At 39.9% G+C, this 26,573-nt stretch overlaps 1 protein-coding gene across 1 annotated transcript in view; it reads left to right on the top strand.

Annotated features, from left to right (window-relative positions):
- SVOPL (SVOP like) overlaps positions 1 to 23,819 on the top strand; it is a 67,608-nt gene extending 43,789 nt beyond the window's left edge. The window contains exons 11-15 of the mRNA XM_032592460.1: positions 351 to 462; positions 1,193 to 1,274; positions 9,171 to 9,260; positions 22,714 to 22,827; positions 23,289 to 23,819. Coding sequence (XP_032448351.1) covers positions 351 to 462; positions 1,193 to 1,274; positions 9,171 to 9,260; positions 22,714 to 22,827; positions 23,289 to 23,300 — 410 coding nt within the window. The 3' untranslated portion in view covers positions 23,301 to 23,819. The remainder of the gene's footprint in view (positions 1 to 350; positions 463 to 1,192; positions 1,275 to 9,170; positions 9,261 to 22,713; positions 22,828 to 23,288) is intronic.
- The last annotated feature ends 2,754 nt before the right edge of the window (positions 23,820 to 26,573 follow it).

Genomic DNA, 26,573 nt, shown 5'->3' with positions numbered 1-26,573 from the left:
TAAAAATCAACAGAACCTTGAATTTGATGAAAAACAGTATAAACCATTTAAAATATAGATCTAGCAGGGTTTCAATTAGTGATTGACCTACATGTTGTAATAAGAATCTTGGGCATAAAATATCCTTTATATATATGCCATTGCTTTTCATTCTTGGACCTATGAGGAAAAAACATATTGAAGGGGAATCCTGAGTTTGAAGATCATGTTACTGGGTTTTGGCTGGAACACACATGAGGTTTGGATGAAGTTGCCTCTTTCTTAAATGACAGTGAGGAATCCTTGCCAATGTTGGTAAATGCATCTTGCTTTCAAGATTTCAGAAGTTGTTATTGTCATTTGCTTTCTAGTGAATCCTTTCAATATCCTGGGCATTAATTTCCTGGGAAGACGGCTGAGTCTTTCTATCACCATGGGATGTACAGCCTTATTCTTCCTTCTTCTCAACATTTGCACATCAAGGTATTTTCTCTCTGGTTGCTTCAGAACAATCTAGTTTTGTGCAGTGGCTTTAAGTTGGAGTTTCTTGACCCATAGTGTTCATTGGGGGAAAGAACCTTTCATGAGCAGAGTAGTGAATAGGCTGCTGGTCTTACTGGAATGGCCTTTCTGTTCCATGCCACCCCCACTTCCCTCTTCCACAGACCCAGCCCTCTATCAGCTATTCCAGGGTATAGGTGCTAGTGCTGGTGCAATCATTGCACCCACCAGGATACTTAGGATCTTTATGCAAAGCTTCCTGGAATCTCAGGACTGTAATTGTTTACCAAATTTCCCGGACCATTATTAAGATAGTTCAGGGAAACAGGTAATATACCTGTGGCATAAAAATTTATTTCACTATTAATTTGCAATCCTTAAATGTCCTCAATTATAGTATGTATCGTTCTGCGAACTGCATTGGTTTTGGAGGGTGGTGGCAGAAGATGTGCTAATCTGGGATTGAGGGGCAAGCTGGAATTTCCCCCTTTGGGGAGGGGGGGACAGGAAGTTGGGTTAAAGGTTGGAGTCAGGCATTTACTTGAGGACCCCACAATCAGGCCAGTTGAGAAGCAGCACCTCCTGGGACTTGGTTATCTGTAGGCGTGTGTTAACACCTGTAATGCTCAGTTATGTAATGTGAGCACTTGTCAGGGCCATGGAAGGCCCTCCATACTGCCTTTCCTAACTTCTCTGGCATCTTGTTTCCTAGTGCTGGCCTGATTGGCTTCCTGTTCATGCTGAGGGCTTTGGTGGCAGCCAACTTCAACACCATCTATATTTACACTGCTGAGGTCAGTTGTTGGGAGGGGCTTGGGTACACCAAGGCATGCAAGGTGAGCTACTGAGGGTCTCTGTCCACAGACAATGCATCCTAGCTTCTTTTGACTTTGAATGATTTTCTAAAAATACCTCCTAAAAATGATACCAGGAGGTTTATTTGATAGCTTCCTCTGCTCCATAAAGTCTAGTGCAAGCCAGTCTCTAAGAAGAAATTTAAGACCTGCCTTTCTTGTGACACATGTAAAAAACAACTTATTGTCCTAGCACTATGCTATTTTTCATCCATCTGTTACTTGCAGCATGTAGCTTAAGTTTGAATAAAATAGAAATAGCTTAAATTTGAATATGATATTCTTTATGAATTTATTAAATTAATACATCTATTTTATGCAAGGTACTACCTAAAGAAGCTTGAGAATTTCCTCATAAACACCCATACTGAAGAGCTAGTATTCCTAGAAATAAACGATATCTGAACAGGAAATTCAACCGTATTTTAACTGGTGTTGTCCTTCATTGAGCTAGAGAAAATTGCACTACAGGAACTGGTAAAGCTGTGCTCATTTTCTTTTCTGTCTTTCCAAGTTTTTATTTAAATTCCAGTTAGTTAACATACAGTGTAAAAATAGTTTCAGGTATATAATATAGTGATTCAACACCTCAATACATCACCCATTGTTCATCCCAACAAGTGCACTCCTTAATCCCTATCATCTATTTCACCCATCCCCCCCCCCACCTCCCATCTGTAACCATCAGTTTGTTCTCTATAGTTAAAAGTCTATTTTTTGGTTTGCCTCTCTCTCTTTGCTCATTTGCTCTGTTAAATTCTACATAAGAGTGAAATCATATAGAATTTGTTTTTCTGATGGACTTATTTCACTTAAGCATAATACTCTGTAGCTCCATCCATGTCATTGCAAATGACAAGATTTCAGTCTTTTCTATGGCTATTATCCCATTGTGTATGTGTAAGTATCCCATATCTTCTTTATCTCCTTCAGTCAGTGGACATTTGGGTTTTTTCCATAACTTGGCTACTGTTGATAGCACTGCTATAAACATTGGGATGCATGTGCCCCTTTAAATCAATATTTTTGTATCCTCTGAATAAGTACCTAGTAGTGCAATTGCTGGATCATAGGGAAGTTCTATTTTTAACTTTTTGAGGAACTTCCATATTGTTTTCTACAGTGGCTACATCAGTTTGCTGGGTTTTGGCTTCATTTCTTGTTCTTTTTCTAGTTCCTTTAGGTGTAAGTTTAGGTTGTTTGAGATTTTTCTTGCTTTTTGATGTAGCCCTGTATTGCTATATACTTCTCTCCAACGACCACTTTACTGCATCCCAAAGACTTTGGACCATTGTGTTTTTATATTCATTTGATGTCATGTATTTTTGTTTTTTCTTTGATTTCCTTGTGGACCCATTCATTCTTTAATAGCATGTTGTTTAATTTCTGTGTATTTATGGTGTTTCCAAATTTCTTCTTCCAGTTTCATGGTGTTGTGATCATAAAATTTGCATGTTAGGATCTCAGTCTTTTTGTATTGTTGAGGCCTGATTCGTGACCAGTATGTGATCTCTTCTGGAGAATGATCCGTGTGCACTTGAAAAGAATGTGTATTGTGCTGCTCTAGGATGAAATATTTTGAATCTGGTCCAGTATGTCATTCAAAGCCATTGTTTCCTTGTTGATTTTCTGCTTAGGTGATCTGTCCGTTCATGTAAGTGTGGTGTTGAAGTCTGCTACTATTATTGTGTTATTATCAACATGCTCCTTGATATTTGTTATTGTTTTATATATTTGGGTGCTTCCACTTTTGTGGGCATAAATATTTACAACTGTTAGATCTTCTTGTTGGATTGTCCCCTTTTTTTATGATATAGTACCCTTCATCTCTTGTTATAGTCTTTGGTTTAAAATCTAGTTAGTGTGAAATAAATATTGCTGCTCCATCTTTCTTTTGATATCCATTTGTATGATAAATGTTTACCCCTCACTTTGAATCCGCAGGTATCTTGAGGTCTAAAATGAGTCTCTTATAGGAGGTTTATAGATGGGTCTAGTTTGTTTTTTTTTTTTTTATCCATTCTGACACCATATATATTTTTTTTAAGTTTATTTGTTTTTGAGGGAGACCAAGACAGTATGAGTAGGGAAGGGTCAGAGGGAGAGGAGACAGAGAATCCCAGGCAGGCTGTGTGCTGCCAGCACAGAGTCTGGCTTGGGGCCTGAACTCAAGAAACCATGAGATCATGACCTGATCCAAAACCAAGAGTCAGAAGCTTAACTAACTGAGCCACCTAGGCACCACTGACACCCTGTGTCTTTTGATTAGAGTCTTTAGTCCATTTACATTCAGCGGAATTGTTGATATGCATTTAGTGCCATTTTATTACTTGTATTATGGTTGTTTCTGGGGTTTTCTCTGTTCCTGTCTTGTCTTTGTCACTTTTGGTCTCTCCTTTTCACTCAAATAGTCCCCTTTAATATTTCTTTCAGGGCTGGTTTAGTGGTCACAAAGTCCTTTAGTTTTTGTTTGTCTGGGAAACTCTTTATCTCTTTTTCTATTCTGAATGATAGCCTTGCTGGATAGTGTATTCTTGGCAGCAAATTTTTCCATTCAGCACTTTGAATATATCATGCTACTCCCTTCTGGCTTGCCAGGTTTCTATGGAGAGATCTGCAGCTAGCTTTATGGGTCTTTCATTGTAAGTTAGGAACTTCTTTTGTCTTGCTGCTTTTTAAGATTTTTTCTTTAACACTCTATTTTGCAAATTTAACTGCAATATGTCTTGGTATTGGCCTGCTTTTGTTGATTTTTTTTCACATCTGACAGATACATAGTGTGTTTTATTGAAAGAAAGTAAAACCTCAAAATGTTCTCTGAAACAAATTGGTTAATCAGTCCCCACCTTTTTGCTTCTTCATGATCAGGAATCCTGCTGTTAATAAAGCTTCTATCTTCTTATGATTGCCTTCATGTTCCTTTTCATCAGGTTTTTTCCTTTCCTGTCTAAACAAAGAATGAATGTGTATATAGTCTTGATGGGAGAGAGTCAAAGTCAGGATTTTGTCCCATGGCCAAGAGAAAGCTCCAAGATATTGTCTCCAAGGTCGTATGTCATCTAAAATCATGGACATGTAATAATAAAAATGATGATATTGTTGGCTAACATTTATTAAAGTCCTATTATAGGTGGTAAATTAATGTGCCTCTTTCTTTCTTTTTAGCCTTAGTTATCCCTTTACTTACTAATGCACCTAAGAAATGTTTACTGAATCACCTTAGATAGATGTTTGATTAGATTCATTCATTTATTGATACCTTCTCCCCATATGTTGGGGGTACAGCAGTGAACATAAAATATCCCTATTCTCAAAAAACTTAGATTCTAGTGGGGTGGGGGACAGACAATATGCAAATCTACTTGTCAGGTAATAAGTGCCGTAAGGAAAAAAAAAACAAAAAGAGGGAAAAAACAATAGTGATAGAAGCAGAGTAGGAAGCATTTTTAAAAAGTTTATAAGGGTGGTCAGATAGAGGAGAATTACAAATTTTTGTTTTGACGTTTTGGAATTGTTAAAGTTTCCTTTAGCAATTCCAGAATTTAGACTCTAACTTGTTAAAGCTCTCGTGACATGCATTTGCACAGCTTCAGAGATGTACCTGGAGAAGGCAAATAATCTAAAGAAGCATGAGCATATATATGACCCTAGAGGTTACTTTGCCCTTAACTTGTAAAACAACATTTGTAGCCAGTCTAATGTCAATCAGCAAAGGTTGACAGATGATTCATCCATGTTTGTACCATTGTTGGTCCCTGTTATTGTTTTTCTCCTCACATTTTATTTATGTATTTATGTATTTATGTATTTATTTATTTATTATTTTAAAAATTTATAGCCATGTTAGCATATGATGCAACAATGATTTCAGGAATAGATTCCTTAATGCCCCTTACCCATTTAGCCCATCCCCCCTCCTACAACCCCTCCAGCAACCCTCTGTTCTCTATCTTTAAGAATCTCTTAGGTTTTGTCCTTCTCCCTGTTTTTATATTATTTTTGTTTCCCTTCCCATATGTTCATCTGTTTTGTCTCTTAAAGTCCTCATATGAGTGAAGACATATGATATTTGTCTTTCTCTGACTAATTTCACTTAGCATAATACCCTCCGGTTCCATCCACGTAGTTGCAAATGGCAAGATTTCATTCTTTTTGATTGCTGAGTAATACTCCATTGTATATATATACCACATCTTCTTTATCCATTCATCCATCGCTGGACATTTGGGCTCTTTCCATACTTTGGCTATTGTTGATAGTGCTGCTATAAACATGGGGGTGCATGTGTCCCTTCAAAACAGCACACCTGTATCCCATGGATAAATGCCTACTAGTGCAATTGCTGGACCGTAGGGTATTTTTTAATTTTTTGAGGAACCTCTATACTGTTTTCCAGAGTGGCTGCATCATTTTGCATTCCCACCAGCAGTGTAAAAGAGATCCTCTTTCTCTACATCCTTGCCAACATCTGTTGTTGCCTGAGTTGTTAATGTTATCCATTCTGACAGGTATGAGGTGACATCTCATTGTGGTTTTGATTAGTATTTCCCTGATGATGAGTGATGTTGAGCATTTTTTCACGTGTCGGTTGGCCATCTGGATGTCTTCTTTGGAGAAGTGTCTAGTCATGTCTTTTGTCCATTTCTTCACTGGATTATTTGTTTTTTGGGTGCTGAGTTTGATAAGTTCTTTATAGATTTTGGACTAACTCTTTATCTGATATGCCGTTTGCAAATATCTTCTCCCATTCTGTCAGTTGCCTTTTAGTTTTACTGATTATTTCCTTTGCTGTGCAGAAGCTTTTTATCACTATGAGATCCCAATAGTTCATTTTTGCTTTTGTTTCCCTTGCCTCGGGAGATGTGTTGAGTAAGAAGTTGCTGCAATGTGTTTGTTGATTTTGACAGGAGTTCTCTGTGCCTCCTGGGTCTGGATGTCTTTTTCCTTCCTCAGGTGAGGGAAGTTTTCAGCTATTTCCTCAAATAAATTTTCAGTCTCTTGTTCTCTCTTCTTCTGGGACTCCTATACTAGGAATGTTATTATGTTTGATGGAGTCACTGAGTTCACTAAGTCTATTCTTATGTTTCATAATTCTTCTTTCTGTCCATTTTGTTCAACCTCCTTGTTTTCAATTTTTTCTTCTGTGTCACTTACTCCTTCCTCTGCTTTTTCCATCCTTGAGTTCTTGCATCCAGTCGGTTCCCAGTATCAATTATGGCATTTTTCATCTCTGATTCTTCTTTAATTCTTGTATCTCTGTGGTAATGGCCTCCCTTAAGTCTTCCATTCTTTTCTCAAGCCCAGTGACTATCCTTAGAATCATTGCTAAATTCTTCATCAGGCATGTTACCTATATCTGTTTCACTTAGATATCTGGCCATGACCTTATCTTATTGTTTCATTTGGGATAAATTCCTCCATCTTGGCATTTTTGTCCAAATCTCTGCCTTCCTCTGTGCATTAGAAAGGCCTGTTATCCTTCCTGTTGTTCAGAGTAATGGCTTTGTGAAGAAGAGGTCATATGGTGTCCAGGCCTGGTGCTTCAGTAAGTGAGTGACTCTGGTGTTTGTTGTGTGCACTCTGCTGTTGTGTTTTGGTTGCTCTGTCCCTCAGGCCAGTCATCTGGAGAGGCTCTGCTTGCCTGGAGAGGCTCTGTTTGCCTGCTATGGGCAGTGTTTGGACCTTTGCCAGAATGTGGTGAGTTTAACTAGCTGTGCTCTGGTCTGCTTGTTAAATGAGACCTGATGCTGCTTCACTAGAACTGAAGCCTTGAAAAACTCCCCGGTTGGGAGATGTGGTGTGGATGGGGATTTGTGCTAGTCTTCTGGGGAGGACCCTGCCACCCTAGGACTGAGGTACTCTTACCCAAGGAGGGCAGTACAGGCAGAGTGCAGGGGGAAGCTATGTTCATTTTCATCTCAGGAAATGCAAAAGTCTGTTTGTTCAGATTATAGATATGGCATGTCAAAACCATTAAAGCCACAGTGAAGAATACTCTTTTCTCCCCATACAGATAAAAATAGGAAACTGGCGTATTTGATATGAGTAATACAGTGTGTTTCTAAAGTTATATTTGAAATATTCAACAACGTATTTTGGGGCAAATTGATTTAAAAGGTCATTTCTGAGTGATCTTTGTGATACTTGTTATCTAAAAAAATCAAAGGTATATACCTGAAGATGATTATCTTCTATTATCCCACCCAGAATTGTCAAAACATGAAGGTCATTTCTGAGTAATCTTTGTGATACTTGTTGTCTAAAAAAATAAAAAGTACATACCTGAAGATGATTATCTTCTATTATCCCACCCAGAATTGTCAAAACATGTAAAAAAAGACTTTATTTTCATTGCTCTGATATCGTCACCATGTATCTGAATCCATTATTTTTAGTTATTTTCAGCCTCATTTTCCAGAAAAAGAAAAAAGCTTCCCAAAAAGGCACTCAACTCCTAGACCTTCTCTTATAAAAACGGTGGCCAGAAAGCTTCTTGATTTTGTATTTGACAGATGCTACTTAACAAAATGTGACTGAGGAAAGGGGCTATGTGCTTTGCTTTAGTGAATGAAATAAAAACTACTGGTATTGTATAGCTTTGAGAGAAAATTCTTGAGTTTTGAAAAACCATTCTTAGATTAAGTATTCTCCCTATAATGTGTTAAATACCATTTGCTTACTTTTGCCAGTTCCTATAAGAATTTGGAATTAATAAAGTCCAGATTAATGAAGTTTTATTATAAATGTAATAAAGTTGCATCAAAAAAGTAGATTATGCCATAAGAGTCTTTTTTTCTTTTAAGTATGTTCCACGCCCAACATGGGGCTTGAACTCAGATCCCTGAGATTAAGAGTTGTGTGCTCTACTCATTGAGCCAGCCAGGGGCCCCAGGACATAAAATTCTGCAACAAGAATGTGATGAATGGTATAGCATGTACCTGGCACACTGGTCAAGTCTTTTCACTGTATCTGTATTAAAGGTTTCACTGAATCATTATTTGGGGAGGATTTTCTTTCCCTTCAGTAGAACCACTTTATTTTTTTATTTATTTATTAAAACAATTTTTTTTTAATGTTTGACAGAGAGATAGAGCATGAGTGGGAGAGGGGCAGAGAGAGAGGGAGACACAGAATCTGAAGCAGGCTCCAGGCTCTGAGCTGTCAGCACAGAGCCTGATGTGGGGCTCAAACTCACAGACCGCAAGATCATGACCTGAGTGAAGTCGGACATTTAACCGAATGAGCCACCCCAGCACCCCATTAGTAGAACCACTTTATACATTTATAGTTTTAAAATGGAAACCTTCTTTTTGATTCCAAAGCTTACCTTTTTGAAATTATACTTGGAATATTCAAACATATTTTGGAATTTGGTCATTTAAAGGATAATTGCTAAGTGTTTATCGTTTCTCCAATATTTAAGAATGCAAAGTTGTATGCCTGAGAACACACATGTCCTGTATCTCATATCCTATATATCTGTATAGAATATCTGGTATTTGAGGGGCATCTGGGTGGCTCAGTCAGTTAAGTGTCCAACTCTAATTTTGGCTCAGGTCATGATCTCACCATTGTGAGATCAAGCCCCACGATGGGTTCCATACTGAGTGTGGAGTCTCCTTAAGATTCTCTCTCCCTCTCTCTCTGCCTCTCCTTTGCTCATGAGCACATGCTTTCTCTCAAAACAAAACAAAACAAAAACCAAAAAAAGAAAGAAAAGAAAAAAAAAGTCTTGTATTTGATATATACCAAAGCTTGGCAAGGGGAGGAAGGGAAGGGGACTTGGGAAGGAAAAAGTCCAAGCTAACTGATGCTTCTTATGCTCCTCTCTCCAGGTCTATCCCACAACGATGCGCGCTTTGGGGATGGGGACCAGCGGCTCCCTGTGTCGCATTGGTGCAATGGTGGCACCATTTATATCCCAGGTACAGTCCAGGAGTTTTTGTAGGGGGAGCGGGGGAAGAAGTCTAAAGTAGATGGGGAAAGATGCATTCCACGTCCTTTCAAGTTAAGGGTTTAATCAGGGATTTCTGTTTACTTAATGATTTTTCTTGAGTTGCTGTTTTCCCATTGTTTGGTGAATATGGGTTAGGGAGAGAGGCTAAGTAAAAGCTTCCAGGCTTGTAGCTGGTCAATAAACTGTATTTCATCTCATGCAGGGTTTGAATTTTGTGGGGCATTGTTGTGGGAAGATAGAAAAGAAATGGAGGATACGAGGAGCTTGAGAAGTTGAATGACAGTTGGTTTGAGCCCTGACCCTATTCTGGGGCACAACTGAAAAACAGACTATAGACGTGCCCGGAGGCATTTGTGGGCAGCATAAGTCTAGTGCTAGGGCAAACCTAGTGCAGACTGGGATAAAAATCCAAAGGTGGCCTGGAATCATGGATGGACCCTTGTTTGAGGAAGGATATAGGCAGATATGGTGCTACACATGGTAATGTTTCTTCAGAGGGCTAAACAGCTGGCTCATCTGCACTGGTCCTTCTCTTTTGGCCACAGAAATGGAAGCTGACTGCAGCAAAAAGACAGGAGTGAGGCTAGGCCCTGGGAGAGTCTGATCCAGGCAGCGGTGGTAACAGGGACTCAGGCCCTCTCCTCCTCATGTCCGTCTGGGCCCATAGTCACTCCTTTGCCTTTCTGAGCATTCAGGATTTACCCCACTCTCCCTGAAGACCAGTACTATGCTTGCCTGTGTACAAGGCCATCCCATGAATCTCAAACGTAGACCCTTAGATCCAGCCACCAGAAGACACTGATGCACTCTCTCTGCATCCGTAGAAAGGGACTGTCACTAGTCATGTCTGGTCAGGTGTTCATACTTGAGCTAAATCAGTTGTGACCAGGAGTCAAGGTTACCTACAAATACAGCTGGGGGAAATGCAGTTTTCAAAGAAAGGAGGTTGTTGCGGGCTGAGCATTCTGTCTCTCATGTATTTGCTATAAAATTGTTTGTGTGTTTTTAGCTATTTTGGGAGTGCTTTTTCCACTCATCTTAAGGAAAAATGAGGGCAGCTTTTGTTTAGTGATTTTCAAAGTTCTGTTATACTGACGACTTCACAATTTTCAGAAAAGAACATAGTGGTGAAACACAGAAGTAAATTATTAATCCTGTTTCTGGATGATCAGGCCAAGGTATAGTTTATTTTCCAAGCCTTCATTAGAAATTGAGTCTGTTTTTCAACCACTTGAAAGAGGTTTTCTGGGTATTTGTGGGTATTTACCCTAGAGACCACATGGCTTTTAGTGGTTTTGTGGACCAGGAAAGATTGCCTACTGGGACTGAGTCTTCTGGGGCCATAAGGCTCTGGTCTGCTTAGCGTCCTGCAGCCAGAGGGTCACAGCTTTTTATAGTTAAGTCACTTGTCTCTATATCTGCCCCCCTCATTTGTAAAATAAAGATCAATGATAGCACCTACCACATAGATTTGTTCTGAGCATCAAATGAGATTAACACATGGAAAGCACTATGACACATAGTAAATAATTAATGCTACCTAATAGTAACAATGATCACTAATAAGGCCAAAATGCCAAATATTCAAACAAATGTTTCTCAATCACAAAAATACTTTTAAGTCCGGTATTTCAATCATGATACAATTGGAATGTTTTGCTTTCTTAACAGATCTGGAATGGGAAGTTAGAATCCACTCCTAGGATATGTGCCTGCATTTGGGGTGGGGTGAGCTGCTTCCAGTGAGGTCTTCGTGTCACTCTAATGAGCTCATAATCTGTCAGCCTTCCCTTGGACGTGGTTCTCAAACTTCAGTGTGTGTCAGAATTACGAGTAACTCGGTAACAAGAAGATTGCTAGATTCCGGCCAGAGATAGATGCTGGTCTGTGGGACCACTACAGTAGTTGTAACAAGTCCCCAGAGCAAAGCTGATGGGATTGGTCTGTGGACCACCTGCTGAGAAGCACGGCCATCGACCGGGAAAATACCAACCAGGAGACAAGCTTTACTTGCACTTAATTCTTCCTTTTCCCCCTTCCCTTTTCACTCCCCTCACTCTTGCCTCCTCCTCTTCCTCCTCCTGTTGCTCCTCACTTAGGAACCTCTTGTAATGACCCACTCAACAAGCTGACTCCAAAATAATTGTCTGCAAATTCTAGAAACAGTTTGGCAGCTGGCAAAAAAAAAAAGGACTCAACTAGCTACCATCTATATCTGACAGAATTGAGACTTATTTTATTCCAACTCAACACCCCATCACCACTTACTACACACTTGGCTCTGTGCCTGGCATTGTTCTAGTTTTATTTATTTGTAGCAGTAAATAAGTCAGACAAGTTTCCAGTGGTGGGGCTGGAGCTGGCCTGCCCTGGCTTGTGAAAGTGAACTGTTAAGTTTTCAGGAAATTTTACAAGCTGGTTGTGGTCACGGTGGACCTTGAAATTACCCTTGGTGGTAGTGTAGTATGGAAATTAGCATATGGTAGCCGTGGGACTTTTCCAGGGAAAGCCTACTGTTTAAACACTTGGCAGAACACCCACCGCAAGATTCTTGCTCTCGAGAGGCTTCCTTTCAAGTTGGGAATTTACAAATATGAAATAATTATGATAATTTCAGATGATATAAGTGCTGTGGAGGTAATTTGATAATCGAAGGGGTGGCAGGCAAAATCTCTCAGGGAAGGTGACAATGGAGTTGAAACCTGGAATATGAGAAGTTGACAACTTACAAAGAGAAATAGCATTTCAAGTGGGATGCCTGGTGGTGCAAGGGCCTGGAGATGCGGCCGAGACTGGGGTGTTCCAGGAACAGGAAATAGCTGTGCTGAGTTAAGGGGAGAGATGTGCAGGGAGAGAAAGTGCCTGACAGGCATATTGAGGAGTTGGGATTTTTTTCTGAGGAGTAGTGGGAAATAATTGAAGGGTTTTAAGCAGGGAGGTGACATGATGAATTTTGCGTTAGGTTGAGTTGAGTTGATTTTTGTGTATGATTTAAGATAGTGGTCTAGGGGCACCTGCTTGGGATCCTGTCTCTCCCTGTTTCTCTGCCCCTCCCCTGTTCACCCAGGTGTTCTCTCTCTGAAAATAAATAAATTAACATTAAAGATTTTGGCTTAGGTATCAGGGTAATGCTGGCCTTGTAAAATGAGTTTGGAAGTGTTCCCTCTTATATGTTTTGAAGGAACTTGAGAAGGATTGGTATTGATTCTTTAAATGTTTGCAGAATTCACCAGTGTAGCCATATGGTCTTGGACTTGGGTTTGTTGGGAATTTTTTGATTACTGATTTAATCTCCTTACTAGTAATTTACCTGTTCAGATTTTCTATTTTTTTTTAAGGTTTATTTATTTATATTCAGAAAGAGAGAGCATGAGCAGGAGAGGGGCAGAGAGAGGATCCCAAGCAGGCTCCATGTTGTCAGCACAGAGACTAATATGAGGCTTGAGCTCATGAACCATGACATCATGACCTCAGCTGAAATGAAGAGTCAGGTGCTTAACTGACTGAGCCACCCAGGCACACCCACATTTTCTATTTCTTCATGATTCAGTCTTAGTAGATGGTATATTTCTGGGAATTTGTCCATTTCTTCTAAGTTGTCCAATTTGTTGATATAATTGTTCATAATAGTCTGTTATGATCCTTTGTATTTCTGTGGCATTAGTTGTAACATTTCCTCTTTCATTTCTGATTTGAGTCCTCTCTCTTCTTGGTGAGTCTAGCTGAAGGATTGTCTTTTTTTTTTTTTTTTTTTTTTTTACCAAAATAGCTCTTAGTTTTATTGATCTTTTCTATTGTCTCTTTAGTGTCCATTTATTTCCACTTTGATCATTGTTATTTCCTACATTCTATTTTTTTTTAATGTGTATTTATTTTTGAGAGAGAGAGAGAGAGAGACAGAGTGAGAGTGGGGAGAAGTGGAGAGAGAGGGACACAGAGCCTGAAGCAGGTTCTAGGATCTGAGCTCAGCACAGAGCCCAATATGGGGCTCGAACTCACGAACTGCAAGATCATGACCTGAGCCAAAGTCAGACACTTAACTGACTGAGCCCCAATTTCCTACCTTTTATTAACTTTAGGCTTCATTTGTTCTTTTTCTAGGTCCTTGTGGTATAAAGTTAGGTTTTTTAGTTGAGATCTTTATTTCCTGAAATAGGCTTTATCACTATGAACTTCCCTCTTAGAATGGCTTTTTATGTATCCATAAGTTTTAGTATGTTGCATTTCTATTTTCATTTATCTCACAGTATTTTTTTATTTCTCCTTTGATTTCTTCTTTGACTCCTTGGCTGTTCAGCAACATGTTGTTCAATTTCAACATAATTGTGAATTTTCCAGTTTCTTCTTGTAATTAATTTCTAGTTTCATACTACTGGGGCAAAGGGTACTTGATAGAAGTTCAGTCTTCTTAAATTTATTAAGACTTATTTTGTGGTCTAACACATTTATTATCTATCCTGGAGAACATTCCATGTATCCTTGAGAAAAAGGTGTATTCTGTTGCTTTTGGATGGAATCTGTATATATGATGAGTCCATCTGGTCTAACATGTCATTTAAGACCAATGTTTCCTTATTGATTTTCTGGTTGGACAATCTATCCATCGATCAAAGTGTGGTATTAAAGTCTCGTATTATTGCTACTTATTTCTCCCTTTGGTGTGTTAGTATTTGCTGTGTATATTTAGGTGCCTCTCTGTTGGGTACATAAATATAAGTGCTATGTCATTTTTGTTGAATTGATCCCATTATCATTTTGTATTGCCTTTCTTTGTCTTTCACAGTCTTTCTCTTAAAGGCTATTTTGTCTGATAAAATATAGATACCGCAGCTTTCTTTTTGTTTCTATTTGCATGGAATATAATTTTGCATCCCTTCGCTTTGAGTCTGTTTGCGTTTTTACATCTGAAGTAAGTCTCTTATACACAACATTGAGATGGGTCTTGTTTTTGTAGCCATGCAGCCACTCTGTGCCTTCTGATTAAAGAATTTAGTCCTACATTTAAAGTAATTATTGATACGTATGCACTTACTACCATTTTGTTCATTGTTTTCTGGCTTTGTTGTTCTTCTTCTTCTCTTGCTTTCCCTTTGTGACTCAATCATTTTCTGTAGAGGTTTGCTTGGATTCTTAATCTTTTGTGTATCTACTCTAGGTTATTGCTTTGTGGTAACCACGAGGCTTATGTAAGACCTTGTATAGACACAACAGTCTATTTTAAGTTGATGACAGTTTAAGTTTGAACTCATTTGTAGGCATCCATTTTTTTACTTACCCATTTTATGTTTTTGATGTCACACTTAACATCTTTTTATTTTGAGTATCCATTCACAGATTAGTGGAGGGTTTTTTTTGTTTTGTTTTTTTTGCTACTTTATGGGGTGGGGCAGAGGGAAAGTGTGAAGCTGGTACTGCTTCTCTCGAGAGTGGTGTAGTCAGCCCCTAAATGTATGTGGAAGTCTGCCCCTCAGGCCACACCTTGAAGATAAATGAATCGGCCTCTTTACAGAAAGACCCGGTTGTGTGTTTGCTATGTTTCAGTCGGCCGTGCCTGTGCTGTGCTCTGGGTGGGGTCAGAGGGCAGGCAGCCAGTTGGCAACTGTTTCTGTCTGTTGTGGTCTTATGGGACCAATGAATAGAAGTTCTGCTGGCCACCAGAACCAGATGACCAAGGGGTGCCCCTGGGTGGCAGCCACCAAAACTGGGGCAGACATATGTTTAAGCTCCTTTCCGGGAGATGCTGGTGACCTGGAGTGAGCCAGAGGGAGAAGATGGCACTCACCCTCTGAAGGGTCTGGGGAGGATTACACTTGGCCCCTAAATGTGTATGTAGTTAGATACCTGACCACAGGCTACAGCTATGAAGATCAGCTAATTGGCCTCTTTTCCAGAAATCCAGACAGACAGAGTTTCTGTGTGCTGGCTTTCCACTGCTGTGTCCTGTAGTGTAGCTGGTTACAGTACAGGAACTGTTTGCTTGTTATATTCCTGTGGACCCATAAACTTTAGCCCTGCTGGCCATCGGAGACAGGTGATCAGATGTCTCCTGGGCAGTAGCCACAAAAACTAGGGCACCAGACATGTGCACGAGCTCCTTCCTTGGAGATACCAGAGATTTGGAGCAAGGTCGAGGGAGGATGTAAAGCTGGCAACTGCTGGCCTCCATATTTGGAGAATATTTCAGTAAATTCCTCGTTGTGTGTTCAAGTAGATGCTTGCCTATCAGGGTGATGCTTTAAGAGAAGAAAATAGGCCTCTTTCACAAAAAGACTGGATGTGTTTCAGTGTGTTGCCTCTGTACCCTGGGTGGGGTTGTGGGAGGGTGGCAGTTGGTAGGGGAGGGAGAGAGGGGATGGGGGGGTAGGGGTAGGTAGCCAGGTGAGTTCATGTGAGCCCTTTAAGAACTGTTTCTCAGTTTGATGTGGCTGAGTGGATCTCATGGATACAAGCCCATTCATTGGCTTTCAAAGCTAGATGTTGTGGGGGCTCATCTCTCAGGCACAGGTCTTAAAAGTTGGGGTGCCAGATGCGGGATTCAAACCCTTAGGTCCTCAGGGAGAAGCTTGGAGTTCTAAGTTCCCTCCTGATTGTGGTGGCTGCACCAGGGGTGGGGTTTATGGCAAGATTGTGTCTCAGCCTCTCCTACTGTTTTGATGTGGATTTTTTTCTTGTTTACCTTACGCTTAGGAGTTGCTAGGCTAGTTTTTGTGTTTCTTTCAGAGGAAATGGTTTTCTATTTAGCTGTAGATTCAGTCTGTCCACAGAGGAGGTGCTTTCAGGATCCTCCTATGTTGCCATCTTGAATGGGAACTTTTTAGGTTGATAACAACATACATTTTGTAGTCTGCTTTTTGTATGCAACAATACATTGCAGACATTTTTTTCATATGAATAAAAGTCAAGCTCTCTGTTGATGCTGAAAAATAGACCCTTGTATGCATATTCCAAAAGTAAATTTCCAATTACTTTATTGGTTCTATATTGTTAAAGGTCTAGACTATTGAATATTTTTCTATTATAAGTAACAGTAATGAGCGTCCTCGTGCTTGCATTTTTTTCTAACTTTGGGATTATCTCTTTAGGATAAATTCCTAGGAATTGGAATGGTAAGTAGGTCAAGGGGTCTGCTCATTTTCCATTTTGACACATTGTGCTAAAACTCTCCTTGGGAATGTTGCACTGGTGAGTAAGGTCTTGCTGCTTCACAGATTTGCCAACTGGGTTTGTCAGTCTTTGTCATATTTGCTAGTCTCACTGGCAATAAATGATCTTTGTTATTATATTTAGCATTTCTTTGACGAGTAATGAAACTGAATGTTCTTTGCGCATTTTAATTGGGTATTTTATCTTTTTTAGCTTGTCCATTCAGGGTCCTTCCCATTTTCCAATTCAGTTTTAAATCCTTGATTGGTGAGTCCTTCATACATGAAGGATTTTAACCATTTTTCTGGCATATTGTAAATATTCGTCCCAATTTTCCATTTGTTTTTCATTCTTATTTATGTTCTCCTTGCTTTGTACAGAAACTGTAAGTTCACAAATTTATCAGTATTTTCTTTACAACTTCTGTGTTCTGTGATTAGGATTGTGAAAATACACATCTCCTTGCCCGTACTCTGTGGACTTCTCATTTTGGGGGAGAGGATTCATAAGCATTTTATTGAAGTATAGCATGCATATAAAAGTGTTTAAAAGCATCCCTGGTTCCGATCGAGAAATCCCTGACTTGTCCTCTCCCAGGTCACTGGGATACGGCAGTAGGAGGCCTAATGCAGCAAACAGCTTTATGATTCCCTAGATGGAAGGCCAGTGGTCCCTACACACTTGATTTAATAACCTATTTTTTACTCCTGGATTAGAAATGTCTATTTACTTACATTTCCACAATTTCTTGGTCTATTTCTAGCCTAACTATTTTAGTCCATTAATCTGTCTGGTTTCGTCATTGTCATATTCTTATTAGTTGAATATTTATAGTACATTTTCAAAACTGGCTGCCTAGGCCCCACCTAATTGTTCTTTTTTCTCAGATAAGCCTCAGAATCATTTAATTACAATGTGACTCCCTTGCCTGTCCAAATCCTATTAAGATTTTAATGATTAATTCATTAAATGTATCCATTAATTTAGGAAAAAATGGACTTTTCTTCCCCCTTGGTATTATCTTCCTAAGAGCAGAGTTTGTGTCAATTTGTTCAATGTTTGTTCTATGCTGTTCCTTGCTGACACGTTAGTGTTTCTTCAAAGAGCTCCTGCATATCTTGTTAAATTTATTCTTAGGCATTTTAAGGCTTTTCATTGTTATTGTGAATAGATTATTTGCTTTCATTATAAATTCTAGTCTTGCATTCTAAGTTATTTGTATTTGGAAAAGCTGTTGATTTGCAAACAGCCAGCTCACTGAATGCATTCAAGATGGTTTTTCATTCGAGCCTCTTGAGTTTTTCAAATTTATAATCGCATCTGTATTGTGATTCTAGTCTATCCCTCCAGATGGAATGCTTCCAGTCAACATTTATTTAAAAAATTTTTTTTAAATGTTTATTTATAATTGAGAGACAGAGCACAAGCGAGGGAGGGTCAGAGAGAGAGGGAGACAAAATCTGAAGCAAGCTCCAGGCTCTGAGCTATCAGCACAGAGCCTGATGCAGGGCCCAAACTCACATGCCATGGGATCATGACCTGAGCTGAAGTTGGATGCTTAACCGACTGAGCCATCCAGATGCCCCTCAAGTCAACATTTAATGTACTTACGATTCCATAGCTTACAAATGGTAAACTCACCCCCATTGACTTTCTTTCCTTCTCTTTCCAGCCAAACTACTTGAATGGGTTCTTTTCCTACACTGTCCTCACTTCCTTTCCCCACTCATTCCCTTGCCCCCCAAACCTGCTGCAGCCATCCCTACTTCACCAAAATGATTCTTGATGGTGTCTCTGATGATGACCATGTCTCTAAATTCAAACTTTGTTTTAATCTCCCATCACACTTGACTTCTCCCTCACTGTAAACACTGATGGCTACCTCTTCCCTTGGCATCCATCACCTGGCACACTTTGGGTTTTCTCCTGCATCTCCAGCTGTTCCTTCTCAACTTGTGATTGATCTTCCTCTGCTTTTTCTCTATTGTTGAGGATTCTCGGTGCTCAATTTTAGACCCTCATCTTTTTATAATCTATCTCCGTGTAGGTGATTTCACCCATTTTTATGATTTTAGTTACCAGTCATTTGCTCATGAATCCCAACTTTGTATCTCTGGACTAGGTCTTTCTTCTGAACTCCGGATTCATGAATGTAATCACCTCCTGGGCATTTCCACTCAAACGTCTCAAAATCATACTCAGGATATCTTTCCCAAACCCATTCCTCTTACACAGTCCCCATCAGTGAATGTTGTCACTTTCCAACCTGGTCTTCACTCCCTTCACCCTCCCCAACTATTCAATCCCCAACCATGTGGATTTAGCCTCCTAGTAGATCCTGCATAATTCACCTTCCCTCCTTTTTCACCACCTGCACCACTCTGGTTCAAACTACCCTCACCTCACTGGGCTGCCAAGAGAGCATCCGGACTATTCTGCAAGCTCTTACTCTCCTTCAACTTCCTCTCCTCCCTGTATCCATGTTGATCTGTGTTCTTTTGTTTATAATCCTTTATTGTCTTGCCCTTCCTCTTAGACGAAGACCCAGATCCTCAACTTGGTTTACAAGACTCCACCACTAAGGCTCCCAACCTTGTGCTCATACCCATTTACCTAGCTATAAGCAATCTGGTGTTTGTAGTTGATTACCACAGTTACCGCCTTCCGGGATTCTCTCACTTGCTGTTCCCATGGACTGGAAACCCTCTCCCTTTCCACCCTGTCTCCACTTCCAGTAATCTAGGATTCTCTGCTCAGAAAAGCCCTCCCTGATGCCTTAAATTAAGTCTGGTCTCTCTGCTGTGAGCTTTTATGACCCCTTGAAATTTTCCTTCAGATTATCAGATTATAATTGCTGATTTGTTTTGCCAGGCTATTCAAAATCTCTCTCTTCCAACACTTTAAGCCCTGTGAGGACAATATGGGCTTGTTTTACTATCTTTTGTATTTCTAGCTCCTCCAGTACCTGGCATGTAGTAGGCATCAAAACATTTTTTGAGGGGCACACCTGGGTGGCTTAGTTGGTTGAGCGTCCTACTCTCGGCTCAGGTCATGATCTCACGTCATGATCTCACAGTTCGTGGGTTGGAGCCCTGCATCGGGTGCTGTGTTGGCAGCTCAGAGCCTGGAGACTGCTTCCAATTCTGTGTCTCCCTCTCTCTCTGCCTGTCCCCACTTGCACTCTGTCAAAAAAGGATACAAGTTAAAAAAATTTTTTTGAATGTTTTAATATAGAAAATGCATTTATTTTTTATTATTTAAGTAATCTCTATACCCAACATGGGGTTTGAACTCATGACCCCAATATCAAGAGTCACATGCTTCTCTGAGCCAGCCAGGTGCTCCTGAATTTATTTTTTATATTGATTTTGTATCCAACTATTTTACTGAAATAGTTTCAGTCTTTGGGAAAGCTGATGCTAACAGAGAATTCAATGTGCAAGAGACTTGGGGAACACCTGGCAGGGCAAATGAGGGAGGGAGCAGGAGTGGGTGGGGAGAACTTCCACACTGTGGTGCAGGGGGTAGCAGCGAGAGTCCACTTAGCCAGTGTTTTGTTAGTGAACCACTAGGTTTTATTTACTGGTACTTATTTACAATTTTTGAATCAATACACTTGAGAGGGCAGTTGGGGTTTTGTGTGTATGTATTTTATTTTTGTTAGGTTTTATAGTCATTGTCTTCCTGGTTTCATTAAAAAAAAGGAAATTGGAAGAATAGGAGGGAAGGGGTGATGGGCTACCAGCAGTTATCAAATGTTGTAACTTGTCTATGTACATCTATGTGAGTATATATGTACCTAGGCTCATATATAAACTCACATACACAAACTCTCCATCTATCTACACATATATCTACATATTGCAAAATTTTAAATTTTTATGTAGTCAATTTACCAAGTATTTTCACTTCTAGAGTTAATGTTTTGTATCATGTTTATTGGCCTTCATCATTCATGCATTATTTCTAAAAATATTTCCAATATACTACCAGTTTAACAGCTTTCAGTGTTTTCATCTAAAACATTAAATTCTTTGATCTTTTCACAATTTATTTCTGCTTAAGGCCTGAGGTAAGAATTCAGCTTTAAAAATCAACAAAACAGGGGCGCCTGGGTGGCGCAGTCGGTTGAGCGTCCGACTTCAGCCAGGTCACGATCTCGCGGTCTGTGAGTTCGAGCCCCGCGTCAGGCTCTGGGCTGATGGCTCGGAGCCTGGAGCCTGTTTCCGATTCTGTGTCTCCCTCTCTCTCTGCCCCTCCCCCGTTCATGCTCTGTCTCTCTCTGTCCCCAAAATAAATAAAAAACGTTGAAAAAAAAAATAAAAAAATAAAAATCAACAAAACAATGGCTAGCTAGTTGTTCCCGGGGCCACTAATCATCCTTTTGTCTGGCTATTCGCAGTTGATTTACCGTGACTCCATTGTTGGAAACCCCCGCTTCCATACTGGATTCTATTTTGGCACCAGTATCACACTGCTCATGGTTAGAACGTTATTACCACTTAGGCTGGTGACTTCCCTCAGATTCTCTCACTTGCATTTGTTCTCAGAAATTTCCAGATTTTCCTTGCATGTTAATTCTTTCCAATAAATCTTAGGGTCAATATTTTCCCCTAAATTGATTAAAAAAAAAAAAATCCCACTGGAATTTGGATTGAGAATCCATTAGAATTACAGATGACTTTGAGAAGTATACTTTCACAATTTTCTAAGAACTAGATTTACTCAATTTTACATATTCTTTAGTTACAATTTTCTTCATATACGTCCTACAGATTTCTTATTTATTCCTATTTTTTAATTTTTTGTCCCTATTAGTTGTGTCTCACACATTTAATATTCTTTGTTGTTTTTATTTTTGAGATTTGACCCATGGATTAGGAGTGGAGATTTTGCTGTTATATTTCTGTTATTTCAGTTTGATACCCTTTTAGTCAGAACACATTCTAGGATTTTAAATCTTTTTATGCCGCAGAACATGGTCTATCTTGGTGAATGTTGCAGGGGCAGAAAAGAATATGTACTTTGCTGCTGTTGGGTAAGGTGTCCTGTAAATGTCAGTTAGACTCTGTTGGTTGATGGTGTCATGAAGTTCTTCTATAGCCTCCATTTTCTGCCTAGTAGTTCTATCAATTGTTGAGGGAGGACAGTCTTGAAGTTTCCAACTGTATGTGGATCTATCTAGATCTCCATTCAGTTTTTACTGAATATATTTTGAAGCTTTTTGGTACGTAAACCTTCAAAATTGTTGCCTCATTGAGTAAACCTTTTATCACTGTGTAATGTCCCTCTTTGTTCCTGTTCTGGGCTGGATTTTAGAAGTAGAGATGAATAGATCTTTCTTTTTGATACAGTACATCAAAGGGGGGCCTGGAAATCCACATTGTAACAGAATTCTCAAATTATTTTTATAATCAGGCATTAGGGTTCTTGGTTACAAACAAGAGAAATTGACTTTAGGCAGAAAGGAACTTACTGGAAGACTATCCACTCACATCTACTAGGTGGCTAGAGCCCTGTTAGGAAGCCCGGCACGGTTTCTCTGTAGGGAAGCTAAAAACAAAACAAAACAAAACAAAACCCCCCCAAACCCAAAATGCAGTTGCCTCTGGTCCTAGCTAGGAGAGCAGTTAGGTTTTGCAACTTCAGGCAGTCCTGGGTTAATGGATGTAGGAAATGGTAATGTTACTAGCTAGTAACACAGCATGATCTCAGCCAAAGGTTGTGTACAAATTGGTAGAAATTCATTCTGAATGTGGAAAAATGAACACCAGTTTTGTCACACATGAAACATCATGAACATAGATAGACATGTCATCTTTCCAGACACTACAGATTACATCTCCAAAACCTTTTTCCCTAATTCATCCTGTCAGAACTGAAGGGGACAAGTGGATGTTTGGCAGAGGGAGTTCTGCATAAAATGAACTAGAGGTTGAGCAAACTAAACTGGTATGAGAGTGTGGGAAAACCAGATCTTTTTACCTTCCCTAGGTACTGGTTTGCTCTGGAGATGCCGGAGGAGTGGGTGCAGAGAGGTCTGACCTGGCCAGTACATGCTTATGTCAGTCCCCGCTCACAGAATCACACAAAATGCCTGCAGGAGCTGGGTCCAAATAAATAACTCACCTGAGGCGTCAGGAAGGCACAATTTATAGAATGGCTGCAAAAGACATTCATTCATGTCTGTGGAGAGATGATTTCCCCTTTGACATAAAAAAAATCAGCTGACAAGTGACTGGGACACAATAAATGGAGTCATTCCTTGTGACTTGCAGGTTCTTATGAGCGCATCCTTCCTGGGGGCCCTGTGTCTTTTCTCATCAGTCTGCATTGTATGTGCCATTTCTGCCTTTACTCTCCCCATTGAGACCAAAGGACGAGCTCTACAGGTAAGTGATGCAGAAATCTCTTAAGTATTCTCAGCTACCACCTTTTGACCAAAGGAAATGACCTTGGAGCATGGAAATTCTTTGAAGTAGACATGACATCCAAGTGTGTACTAACACAATGGTGTTGAGTAAAAAGCCTGAGTATCCAGTTGGCTTGCATGTAACTTTGAACAGCACTGAAGCTAGAGTAACCAATTAGTCACTCCAAACCTTTGCTAAACTCTTCAAAGACGATAGTGTGGTGTGATTTTCCCTGAATAATGTCTGTATTCCACTAAAATAACAACTATAAAACTACCATTGCCATTACCAGGTACACAAAGGTAATTGCGAGGCTCTTAATTCATTGTAAGTTTATTAAGAAATCATCTATTACTAGTTTCTAGTGTCTGACAGCTGAGGATGAATGGAGAAGCCTTTTTATTAAATGTATTGATCTACTAAATCACTTCTTATTCCAGCAAATTAAATGAAGACCTGCAAACCAATGTCTACCGGAGAAGAAAAATGCATTTTGTGTTTACAAAGAGCTGTGGCACAGTTTTAAAGACCTGGTTTAATTTCTGTATGCTACTTGGTAATTAAGAAACTGATTATGTATTTCTGAAAAATAAGGCACATGAGAATGAGGTGGGTTAATTTTATATTCCTGTCTTTTTTGGGAGACTACAGAGAACTTTTGTAAAAATATACTTCAAAGATGGGAAAGGTAGGTCTATGGGAGATGGGCAGGGGGAAGTAAAGTTTCTCAGAGAAAGCACATATATACTTGATATTCTCCCATGAGGTTTATAGCAAAAGTTGGACTGAAATTTTGTAGCTAAGGCATGAACTTGGGGTTGTATCATTAAGCCTTTCACAACAGTCACCAACTTCATGGCAAAAACGAGCATTTAAATTGCCTCCATCTTGATGAAAGTTGCTTATTTATAAAATATGCTTAAATGAGTATGAGTCTTGTATATAATTAGGAAGAAGCTGGGAATACACTATTTTTTCCCATTCTATTTGTATTCTAATTTCATTACTTTATGGGAGAATCTTTGATTCCCATGATGAGATTTAAAAAAATGAAAGTGCAGCAAGCTCTCTGACATCATGTCACCATTTGCCCCTTGTTAAGCAACTGCTTTCATGCAGGACATCACACCTGTGCATATCACTTTAGTAGGTTAGGTATGGTGTGGAAAGAAAACACCGAAGGCTTTTACATTTAGATTCGTTGATTGCTATTCAGGCTTACTGTGGACACCTCTAAAACTGGGGACCCTATGGCTTGGCTCATCAATTCCTCCTATCCCCCCTCTGCAGGGGAAAAAAGAACTCACTGCAACTAGAATCAAGTATCACTGTATTACCAAACAGTAATACCCCTGCTGTTTATACCCCTGCTTCCATAAGGGTGCAAGTCACCCCTATTTGAACAAGAGGCACAAATAGCTTAAAGTCAGGAAACTTTTCCTGTCAAGGGCCAGACAGTATTTAAGACTCTGTGAGCTAAACATGGTCTCTCTCACACACCCCCAACACTCCACTAGCCTTAAAAAATGCAAAGGGGTGCCTGGGTGGTTCAGTCGGTTAAATGTCCAACTCAATTTCAGCTCAGGTCATGATCTCACAGTTCGTGAGTTCAAGCCCCACACTGGGCTCTGCACTGACGGTGTGGATCCTGCTTGGGATTGTCTCTCCCTCCCTCTCTCTGCCCCCTCCCGTTAGCTCTTACTCTCTCAGAAATAAAAACATTTAAGTAATGTTTAAAAATGTAAAAAGCATTGCTAGCTCTCAGACTATTGAAAAGACGGCCATAGGTTAAATTTGGCTAACAGGTCATAGCTGAAATAAATTTTTAGGCCCAAGAGGAAGCAGCTCCTGCCCAGGGTGCCTAATCAGCAAACTGAAATTTAGATAACTTTCATGTCCCTGTAAATGTTCCACTTGGCCAGAAATAGTGTGTTCAGTCAGCTGGCACCAAGCCAACTGTGGCTGCTTACTTTCTTCCTTATCTTTTAATCCTATAAAAGTTTCCTGCCTTCTGGCCCAGGTTGCAGGTCTCTGGACTCTTGGGAGTGGACATTGTCTGCTTCATAAAGCATCAGATAAGGTTTGTTTGAATCACCTATGTTGTCTTCTTAAATCATTTTTTTAAACATATATTTTTAAATATTTATTTTTGAAGGAGAGAGAGACAGAGTGTGAGCAGGGGAGGGGCAGAGAGAGAGGGAGACACAGAATCTGAAGCAGGCTCCAGGCTCTGAGCTGTCAGCACAGAGCTCAACGCAGGGCTCAAACCCACAGACCATCAGATCATGACCTGAGCCAAAGTTGGAAGCTTAGTCGACTGAGGCACCCAGGTGCCCCTCTTCTTTAATCATTTTTAACTGATTTTGGCAATGAGGATAATCTGAAGCTGACTGCTAATGGCTTGTGGGACAATGAAACACACAGGCAAGGAACCTGCTAAACACTTTGAGTTCTCTGTTGCTCTAGTCAAAACCAAAGGCTGTGGATGAGTCACTCCAGGCTTTGAGTGCAACTCTCTGATCTAAACAAACTATAGGTTTAAAAACATATATTTATATATGATGATATATAAAAATATGTATATATTAAAATATAGTTCCCAGAAAGGTTCCAGACAATTATAGTGGGAATCTGCAAAGAGAGGCAGCAGTTAGGGAACTCCTAAAGCTTGGAGGTATATCCATTGCATAAACTTCTGGGAGATGTGGGGAAATAAGAAATTTAACCTCTTCTAACCAATGGCACAACACAATGGAAATAGGCATAAGTTGGACTATTAAAAGCCACTGCTAATAAGAATCTTGGAAGCCAAAGGTGCAAAGTTGGTAGGTGGGGGATTGAGCACTTAAAGATGTTAGATTGAAGTGGCCAGTGTGCCCAGACTCCATGCAAGGACATATTGGTCACAGAACAAACACTAGGTCACTTAGCAACCTCAAGAAAAAAAACTCTGTGCAACAAGGTACATAGAAAACACCACAAAATCCTAACCTTCCGGTACATCCCTCTTAGGTATTAATTTGGCTCAGAGAAACCCAAGGCTTAAAGGAATAAGATGTTCAAGTCTCAGAGAACTGAGTGCTTTACCTTCCAGCCCACCTACTTAATGTCTAAGAAGTGTGGTCTTGGAAGCTCAATCTACTGACTAGAAGTGCACTTGAAAGGAAGGGTTCCCTTATCAACAACCAGGATGGGATACCTATTTTAATTGGTATGCAGAAGTCTCCAAAATTCCAAAATACATTCACTGATTCAGTGCAAAAGGTTAATGAGAAGTTAGACACAAGAGTTACCTAAAAGACTCTAAGACCATGGGGCATCTACAACCCCTTCGATCTTCCTTTACCTGAGTACTCAGTCTACTAATCCATTACCTGAATTGCCTTTCCACTCTGAAGAGACCACTGGGCCATAAACAAGCATCCTTGACTTTGGTGGCCTTAAAACTGCAACAGTTCCAAAGCCAGAAACCTAAGACAACAGCTGGGCCTCCCCTGTTGCACTCATCCTGTGGGGTCCATTAAAGCACAGAACCACAAATTGGTGCAATCAACTGTGACACTGGAAAAAAGATTGTTCTTGAAGATTTTATCAAATCTGTATGCCTCCTTATCTACTCAAAGGAGGGACCTCTGCCCTGCACCCCCCCTCCCCGCAGGCTAGGGTTGATGGGACCCTGAGGGCTTCTCTTGTAAACCACTATCAGTTATTCCCTTAAACAACCA

The sequence above is a fragment of the Lynx canadensis genome, chromosome A2, assembly GCF_007474595.2.
Source record: "Lynx canadensis isolate LIC74 chromosome A2, mLynCan4.pri.v2, whole genome shotgun sequence".
Lineage (NCBI taxonomy): Eukaryota > Metazoa > Chordata > Mammalia > Carnivora > Felidae > Lynx > Lynx canadensis.
The sequence above is the reverse complement of the archived record's forward strand: the minus strand, read 5'-3'. Positions and strand labels throughout refer to the sequence as shown.